The 9636-nt window shown below is 52.5% G+C and overlaps 1 protein-coding gene across 1 annotated transcript; it reads right to left on the bottom strand.

The window, feature by feature from the left end:
- Window positions 1-273: 273 nt before the first annotated feature.
- PSMD7 (proteasome 26S subunit, non-ATPase 7) lies at window positions 274-6091 on the bottom strand. Its single transcript, XM_063141458.1, has 7 exons — window positions 5970-6091; window positions 4175-4266; window positions 3271-3363; window positions 2117-2214; window positions 1743-1823; window positions 1210-1301; window positions 274-760 (listed from the first exon to the last, which is right to left on the bottom strand). The coding sequence occupies exons 1-7, from the start codon at window positions 6041-6043 to the stop codon at window positions 322-324; spliced, it is 969 nt and encodes a 322-aa protein (XP_062997528.1). The 5' UTR covers window positions 6044-6091; the 3' UTR covers window positions 274-321.
- Between the last annotated feature and the right edge of the window lie 3545 nt (window positions 6092-9636).

Raw genomic sequence — 9636 nt, 5'->3', positions numbered from 1 at the left:
TGTGTGTTGCTTTCAAATATTTCAAGGGAACAATACCAAGCTTCTGTCCCCTAGACAGGACCAGCGTGGCAGGCATTACGCCAGAACGTGTTTCCGTCTCCTCTCTCCCATCCTGGGACCAAGAGGGCTCCCTCCCCACTGAGTGACGCTTCCTGCCTCGCCCAGGATGAACGGTCCACTTATGGGGAGGCCCCACAGCAGGGCCCCCTTTCTATCCAGCCCAAAGGCCGCTCCAGGTACCCCTCCAGCCTCCACTCAGAAAGAACCTCCGGCACCAGTTCACAAGATTTTAATTTACAAATCCAAAACCCGACTCCTCGACTACTTCTTCTCCTTCTTCTCCTCTTTCTTGGTGTCGCTTTTCTCCTTGTCTTTTTCTTTCTCGTCTTTCCTCTCCTTCTTGCTCTCCTCTTTCTCCTGCCCCTCCTTCTTCTCTGCATCTCTGTTGGCAATCTTGTTGTTGATGAGGTTGTGGAGGGCGACCACCGAGCGGATGAGCGAAGCCAAGTAGACCACCACCATCTGGTCGTTGGTCTTTAGGTAGAAGGCCTTGACAAACTCCTGCAAGTTGACGTCCGGCAGCAAGTTGAAGACGTCCTGCAGCTGGTAGATGATCTGGTGGTTGATGGGCAGCTTGCCCAGGGCCACTCTCTCCAGGTAGCTCTTGATGTCTAGGAGCTTGGAGTTGAGTCCCTTCAAGCCGTGCACCTGGTTTGTGATGCGCTGGGAAAGCGTGCCCACCGTGGTGTCTTTAATATCGCTGGAACAGCCAGGAGGGAAGAGGGGAAGAGTCAGCACAGAAGACACAATAAGGGGGGATTTCTTTACTGCATTCGGAGCGCCAGGGCCGGACATTTCTACTGGCTGCACCGGCAGCCTCTTCCGGCCCAACGAAGTCAAGGACGAGGTCCCACCCCTTTACGGGACAAATCGCCTCCGAGGCCCAACCAAGCCAGGGGAGCAGCTCTACCAGAGGGGGGACGGTTAGGTTAAATCCCGATGGAGGAACTCGACCCCAAAAGAAACGGCCCGTTGGCTTTGACACAGATGCCTCCAAGCTGGAGACCGCTGGCATCCCGGGCACCTGGCATCCCTTTCTCCCCTGCCAAGAAGGGAGCCGCTGACAACCTGCCTTGAGGGACGAGATACACAGCCAAGCGCAAGCGGAAAGACCCCAAGCGGCAGGCAGGCAGCCGAGCGACGCCTTACCGTAGCAAGTGCTCCACCCCAACCTCCTCTGCTTCCTCGGCTCCTATTTCACTGGTCACATGTTCAAAGGTCTTGGAAGTCGGCGTCCCGTCCTGCGGGGAGCAAAACCACGCGGTCACCATCCATGTACTTCTGGGCAGGAGGGGGGTGCGGAGGGGAGGGGTTAAAAAGCCCTGGAAGCTGCATTTGCTACAGGCCAACCAGCTGAGAGCTGCTGCACACCAGACCGGCACCAGACCAGCGGAAGGGAGGCACGAACCTTAACTTCCCCCCCAGAAGGAAGCAGGAGCAGAATTCATGCTCAACAGTAGCAAGTTATCACACCTTAAGCAGACCTCCTTTTGGGGGAGCTCTACTGAGTGCTGCTTGCAAAGATGCGGGCTGAGGAAGGCCTGCTACTGGCCTGCCTCAGTGTAAAGCTGGCGCTTTGGCAACCCCAAAGATAGGCCCTTTGGCTGACCCTGGAATGGAAGAGGGGAAAAGCAGCTTGACATGTATGAACCCCCCATCCCCCCCCCCCCCCAGGTACTCACATCATGAACTTCCTCCACAGAGATGTAGGCTTCGGTGGGCAGCCCCAGGTCCTTCGGCTTCACATCAATAATTACCAGAACCTGTTTGGAAATAAACCTATGAGCACCTGTCAGCGGAAAACCCCTCCTCCTCCTCCTCCTCCTCCTCCAATGGAGCGGGGGGGGGGGACTCTTCCTGGGAAATGCGCTCCCGGCCCTCTCAAGCGGAGGAGGAGGAGGAGGAGGCACCTGTCGCTCGCCATCGCGCAGACCGCGCTCCTGCCATTCCCTAGTCCTGCCATCACGCACAGCTTCAAACCACGGTTTCCGGCAGCTGCAACGAGCGAAGCGCCCTTGGCCCGGAGGGGTCTGTGCGCCCTGAGATGGGCCCTTACCGAGTTTGAGCAGTATCTCTTCATGAGCTCGTTGATGGCAATGTCGTTCTTGTGCAGCTTGGGGCCTGTGTGGTACCATCCCACAATTCTTTCTCTGGCTAGGGAAGAAGACACAGAAAGCAAAAGCCCGAATAAGCCCAGATTCCTCCGGTGCCTCACAGGACGGGGGCCTTTGCAGGAGGGCATCTGCTAATAAGGCATCCATCGGGGCGTCCTCAGGAAGGCATTCTTCCAGGCACAACAGCAAAAGGGATCCACTGCGCAGCCTTTCTCGGACTCTGAGCCCATCACTGGCATTTGACATGGCTAATATATTAGATTCAATGGAGTTTTGCATCAGCTTCTAAATACATTTCCTGACAGGTACAGAGAACAGCGCCCCGACGGTTGGCAAAGTGCACAACACGAGCACAAGCGGCAGGGGACGCGCAACTCACGAGCAGGAAGAGCACATTCATCCCCTTTTCCTTGTGTGTCGTTTTTTTAAGAGGACTTTCTAGAATGTCAGCCTGAGGGCAGGGACGGTCTCCTTCACTGGTTAACTGTAAGCCACTCTGGGAGCCCTTTTGGCCGAGGTGAGGGATAAAAACATTACACATAAATAATTACTCAGAGATGTGGCAGAACCCTGATCCTTAGGAGCGTATTGGAAGGGCCCTGCTGGGTCATACCAAAGGCTTGACCGTTCAGCATCCTGCTTCCTGCAGCAGCCAACCAGACGCCCCAAAGGGGAGCAGAACGTGAGAGGCCCTGTCCTTGTCGCCCAGCGGATGGTATGCAGAGGCGTGCGTGAAGGATGAGGCTATCAAAGGTCGTGATGGCTATACGCTACCACCTCCATGGAATAGCATGTAGTCTAAAATGTTTGTTTGTTGTTTTGCTGGAGCAAAGTCAACACATGAGGAGATCTGAGGAATCAGATGTTTTAGGGTGACAAGGGGGAGGGTCACCAGCGCGTTGGTTTTCTCCCTACCACAGCTGTTTTCCTCCTAGGAAAACTCCTAGTATCTCCAACTCAATCCATTGATGGACGGCCTCGCTAGCTAAGCACCTGCCTGGAGTCGGAGCAAAGTTATTCCAAGCACACCGTTTGGCTTTCCAAAGGGACGGATCCAGCTGTGGCCGGCACCTCTGGCAAGCCCAGCATTGCTTACCATTGACCTTCTTGAACATCCCATACATGTTCTCCAGATAGTCATGATCTAAAAACCATACAGAGTCGTCTTTATCATCTTCATCAAAGGGGACTGTGGGGAAAAAAGAGGGAAGGGAATTCATTATTCCACAGCACAAATGCCCAGCCCCGAAACGATGAAAATGACCAAACGGCATCCGTGTGGCAAGACGCCTGGAATGGGTCTAAGCGGCTGCAGTCTCGCCATGGCAGAGGCAGCATGAACAGAGGAAGCGGCCGTGTTCCCAGTCAGCCCAGTGGTGCTCCATCGGCCCAGCGCGGCCGATTCTGGCTCCCCGTGAGCCTCCAGGCACTCAGGCCGGAGGGTTTCCCATCAGTGGGAGGTTTGCACCAGCAGGCAGAACCGGTGCTCTCCCACAGAGGCAGTGGGGTGGGTGGGTTCCTATTGCAGAACTGACAGCAGTAATTGGCACACTCCCGTTGTTGTGAGCCACCACATCAACGACTACTACAGATCACAGGGGGCCTCCAGAATCACACTTAAAGTAAAGTTAAATGAGAGAAGGCGTCCCCTGGAGCGCCGAGGCTGGCTTCCGAACTGCCGGAGGACTCCGAGCGGCCCACAGTTCCGCTTTGCAAAGCAATAACCCAGAAAGGTCTGGTTATCAAGACACTTGTCAGGTCTGATGACAATTCATTCATTCATTTATTTACTTATTAAATGGATATTCCACCCAACAGACAAATGCCCTCAGGACGGTTTACATCATGAAAGAAATATTTATGTATTCATTTATTACACTTTTATACTGCTCATTATCCTAAATTCTCTGGGCAGTTCACAAAAAAGCCAAGTGGGTAGGACAGTGTTTCTCGCGTCGGGTTTGCAAGGCAGCCGTTGAGATCTCAGAGCCCCCTTTTACCTGCAAAGCTGTTGGAAACATCCAAAATCTTCTTCTGCCACGAACCCAAGAGGACGCCCACCACGCGCTTCTGGTTCCCAACTTTTCCTATCCTAAATCGGAAGGATGAGATCAAGAGAAGGATGAGACACATTTATACTTATTTTATTTATTTATTACATTTATAAACCGCCCCACAACCGAAGCTCTCTGGGCGGTTTACAATTTGATGCTCAGCATAAAAAACAACAACACACCTGTCAACTCAACTCCAGACAGAATCTGAGGCCTCTACATTGGGGGTAGAGGAGGGGAGGAAGCAGGTGGCCAAAGTGTGAGGACTGTTCCAGCACGAGTCCTGGTGGCCTTCGGGAAGGAGAAAGCTGGCCTTGGCAGGCGCGTCTTTTTCGGAAGGCATCTGGAGGCCCAGAGAGGAGGCTCGGGCGCTTAGGATGCTGCGTTAAAGTGACCATTCTGGCTATCGAGTCCCGTCCTCCACCCACACCTGCCCTGCTCAATGCAGTCGGTTCCATTTTCGGACTGCCCTGACCATTAGAGTCTTTCCTGATGTTCAAATGAAATCTTCCCTCCCGTAGCTAAGCCCATTATTTTGTGCCCTACGGCCTTGGACGATGGAGAGGGCTTGCAGCCCTCTTCCATGAGATAACCTTTTAGAGACTTTAAAAATGCTATCATCATATTCTCCTCAGGGCTCAACAGGCCCCCGTGCCTTCCATCTTTCCCCCTTAGGACTTAGATTCCGGTCCCCAGTAATCTTTGCTGCCCTTCTTCGAACCCGGCCCAGTTTATCCGAATCCTCCTTCATTTGTGGTGTCCAGAACTGCACACAGTACTTGAGGTGAGGTCTGACCAGCGCGGAGCAGAGTGGAGCCATGACATCCTGGGATTTGGAAACTCCACCTGCGTTGATGCAACCTAAAACTGCATCCGCCTCTTTTGCACTCTGCTGACTCATGTCCAGCCTTCTCTACCAAGTCAAACCATCAGCTAGTTGGTTGGTTGACTCATTAAATTTATAAACCGCCCAGAGAGCTTCAGCGATGGGGCGGTTTATAAATGTAATAAATAACTAAATAATACGCCACCCAACTGGCAGCTCCCCAAAACAGCTGTAAAGTAGCAGCTGAGACAATAAACACAACTTCGGAAATCTCAAAACGTTAAAAATGTCCAGGAGGCAGCAGTCAAGCGGCAGGTTCATCAATGAAAGAAGACCTTCCCTCGCCTCCCAAGGTAGCTGGTGAAGAGGCCCACCTCGCCTGGGGGCTGCGTGGGACTGTAGTGTGGCCAATGGCTGGGGATGATGGGGGTTGCAGTCCGGCGGGCTCCGGGTTGGGGCCTGCCCCCCTGCCCTCCCTCGCGGCCTTGTGGCAGGGGCTCCGGCGCGGAGCGGGACAGGCAGCCTCAGCCAAGGCAGCAAGCAGCCGGCTCTCACTGGGCGCTGCGGCTGGAGCGGCATCCCGGGGCTCCCGGAGGGCGAAGGGAACCCCCGCCCTCCCCCGCCCTGGGCCCTCCAGATGTTTTGGATGACAACACCCAGGAGCCCTGTGGGCTGGGGCCGATGGGAGCTGTAGTCCTAAGAACTACCACCACCACCACCACCTCCTCCCCCCCCCCGGGCGCGGGGGCCGCTTTGACTCCGCGGGCCTCGCAGGCCCTCCTGCCGCCGCCTGATTTCCTCGGCAACCGCTGCCCCTGCCCATGTGCAGAGCGCCCCCCACCCCAGGCCCGGGTGGTGGTGGTGGGGGGGGCAGCGCGGGCCTGCGCCGGCCGTGACTCAGCGGCGCCTCCTCACCGGTTGAAGTGGTCCACCACGCTGAGCAGCACCAGCGGGTGAACCACCACGCGCTCCACGGCCAGCTCCGGCATGGCGGCGACGGAGGGAGCGAGGGAGGGAGGGCGGCGCTCTGGGCTCGGCGGCGGCGGCGGCGGCGGCGGCGGCGGCGGCTTCTTCGTGCGGCGGCCCCGTTCCCGGTCGTCGTCCTAGCCTGCGCTCCTCTCCGTCCCGGCATGCACTGCGCCGCCTATCCCAGTGGGCGGGGCGGGCCGGCGGCGCCATCTTGCGCGCGGGGAGGGAGGAGCGCGCGGCGCTGTGGGCGGAGGCGCGTCTGGGCCCGGCCCGTCCGCCATCTGGGGAAGGTCGTGCTGGCGGCGCGGGCGCCATCTTGAGGAGGGCGAGGGGAAGGGCGCCATCTTGGGCGGCCTGGTCTTCCTCCTCAGGCGGGCCCGCCGGAGCGCTCGGCCTGCGAGGCCACCCTGGCGCTGTTGCCGCTGCCACCGCCGCCGCCGCCCAGGCCTGCTTGCTCGTCCCTTGGTTGGACCAACGCGGCCTCCGCCGAGGCCAGTCCCGTCCCGCTCTCCCGCCAGCCCACCTCCTGGAGTCCTTTGAGAGGGTCGAGAGACGCGTAGGCGAGAGGGCAGGTGCGGTGGGCACGGTCCATTTATGGATATTTATTCATTTTAGCGCTTCTGTCCCGCCTTTTAGCCGAAAAGGCTCTCAAGGCGGCTTACAAAAACATTTCTCAAGACAGTCCCTGCCCACAGGCTTACTGTCTAAAAAACACGACACAAAAGGAAAGGGGACTGGGAGGGAGGAAGGGAAAAAAGCCCCTCGCGAAAGACTCCTGAGCAAACCTAGCTGTCAGTGGAATAAGGGGAGAGAGAAGGGGTCCTCTTGCGGGTCAGCAACCCACCGGTTAAAGAACAGAATCAATGGCAAATAGCGGGGGTCCCACAGGGACAAATGCCAGGAGGCGAAGGCCCTCAGAGCCTGCTAGGCCTGCTGGCTATTTGCTGCCTCAAATCACGATTAAATAGGGTGACCCTGTGGAAAGGAGGACAGGGCTCCTGTATCTTTAACAGTTGTATTGAAAAGGAATTTCGGCAGGGGTCAATTGTATATATGAAGAACCTGGTGAAATTCCCTCTTCATCACAACAGTTAAAGCTGCAGGTGCCCTGCCCTCTTTTAAATCTGGTCACTCTAGTATAGCTCCTGCAGCTTTAACTGCTGTGATGAAGAGGGAATTTCACCAGGTTCCCTATATATACCAATGACACCTGCTGAAATTCCCTTTTCTAGGCAACTGTTAAAGATACAAGAGCCCTGTCCTCCTTTCCATATGGCCACCCTAGATTAAACAAGAGGAAGGCAGCAGTTGGAATTGCCAAAATAGAATAATGCTAAACAGCACACAACCGCCAGAATATTAAACAATATCAAAAGAACTTAGGTAAACAAACATTTTATGTAACATATTATTTGTGCCTTATCACATATCAAGTGTAAAAGTACAATAATAGTTTACAGAAACTGGACAAGATGTTTATAAAAACTGGGCATGAAATAGTTTGCAAGAAACTAAACAAAGTTGAATGATAACTGAATAGTTTGCAATAACTGAGCAATGAGCAGAAATAGTTTGGGATAACTGAGCCATTGCAGGCCTCCGGCTTTCCCTCACCTGTTTCGGAAATGCTTCACCGGAGTCAGAATATCACAATGACATCGCAATGCTTATGGGTGGGGAAAGAGGAGGATTTCTTGAATATGTTCCTCAGATTCAAAAATACTTTTTTTGTCCTCCAAAAAAGGATTGACTTCGATCCCCAGCCAGAAAACACACATCTTCAGGAGCTCCAGCTGTGGGTTTTTCCACAGACAGCTGTTTGGCCACTGTAGGAACAGAGACTTCATACACCTTGGCCGGATTCAGCGCGGGTCTTCCTGTGTTCTTAATTTTATTTATTTATTATATATTTCTACTGCCCAACAGACTAGGCTCTCTGGGCAGTTTACAACTAAAACCATAAAACCCAATTTAAAACTTTTAAAATCACATAAAACCAGAATAAATTACAGTCCAGGGAAGGTTTGTTTAAAAAGATGTTTTTACGAGGCGTTTAAACGTTATTTCATTTTCTGCCTCCCGAACCACACGAGCCCTGGACAACACAGCAGTTGTAGAAACTCACGCTGAAATCGCAACCAAAGACAATGTTACATTTTTGAAAACAACATTAACTCCCCCATGTCCAGGAGTAAGGCCACAGTTTGAATGTGAAGGCATGAAGTGGCGGATCATGACCCTTCTTTGCCTCCACCCACAGGAGGGCCTGTGCTGGGTGCCAGACACATCCGGGGGTGGGGGTGAGAGGGGGGCTATGGGTCACTTTGAGACTGCTGCAATTGAGCACAACATTGAGGCGAATCACTCAGAGCACAGAAAGGAATCCGCTGTGACTTCTGCAAACCATTTCCTTAGACGCTGCAAAACTATTCAGGTTGCTATTGTAACACTTATATAAAAGTTCTACTTTACATGGTGGTTTGCAAATAAAATACTCCTCTTTGACAGATTTAGAACTGAGATTGAGGAATGGTGGCTTGTACAAGGTCACACGCAGTGAGATCTATTTTGAACCCAGATTTCCCAGGCACAAGCCCAAATCTCTACTTCTAACTTAACTTTGCAATTTCTCAGGCTAATGATACTTCTGAGGAAAGACAGTGTTGTAGAATTACCTAACTTTTCATCATTTCCCCCAAAAAAGTACCTGCTTGTTTTCTAGCTCAGTGATTTAGAATATCCATTAATTAATCCCATGGAAAGTGTGTTCTTGATATGCACGGACAACTATAGTCAATAGAAGATATCCAGATAAATTCATTTAGTTCTTTCAAGCTAGAAAAATATTAGGATCCCTTGCTGTAGCTTCAAAGCCTTCTCTGTCCCCTTGAATGGTTATAAGAAACTGTTGTTATAAGAAAAGATACTCTTTATGATTCATTCACCATGAAGACTCTCAAGTTTGGGTCTACTGTAATGTGTTCTATGTGGGGCTGGCCTTGCACCTGGTTTAAAGCTATACCTAAGTGCAGAACACAGCAGCTAGGATGCTCATTGGAACACCTCACTAACACCTGTGTTTTAAAAAATGGTATTATTAGCTACTTAGCTACGTTCAAGGTTCTGTTCAAGGTTCTGTACAAGGTTGACATACAAAGCCCTAAATAACTTGGAACTGGACTACCTAGTGGACCACCTTCCCCTACATACGCCCAGTTAACCCTTGAGATCTTCAGAGGCGGCCTTATGGGTCATCCTGCGACCAATAGAATGTTGCCAGGTAACATGAGCGGGCCTTATCGGTAGTGGCTCCTGCCCTCTTGGTACACTCTCCCACGTGTGGGATGATGGCCAGCTTCAAATGCCTCTTGAAAACCTTTCTCTGACCTGTAAGGGTCTGTGACACTACCCTGTTTTATTGTTGTCTTTGCTGTAATGTATAGATTATTATTTTGTTTTTATATATGCATTTTAATGTGAACTGCTTAGTGGCACAGAAGTAGAATAAATGGCATAGAAGTAGAATAAATAAATGGATGAATGGCGACATTTTTTGCAAAGTGTCCTGGATTCAACCTCCTCCTGAGGGAGGAAGCCCATGCCACTACCAAGT

Source organism: Elgaria multicarinata, chromosome 14, assembly GCF_023053635.1.
Source record: "Elgaria multicarinata webbii isolate HBS135686 ecotype San Diego chromosome 14, rElgMul1.1.pri, whole genome shotgun sequence".
NCBI classification, from domain to species: Eukaryota; Metazoa; Chordata; class Lepidosauria; order Squamata; family Anguidae; genus Elgaria; species Elgaria multicarinata.
This window is presented reverse-complemented; position numbering and strand designations above follow the sequence as displayed.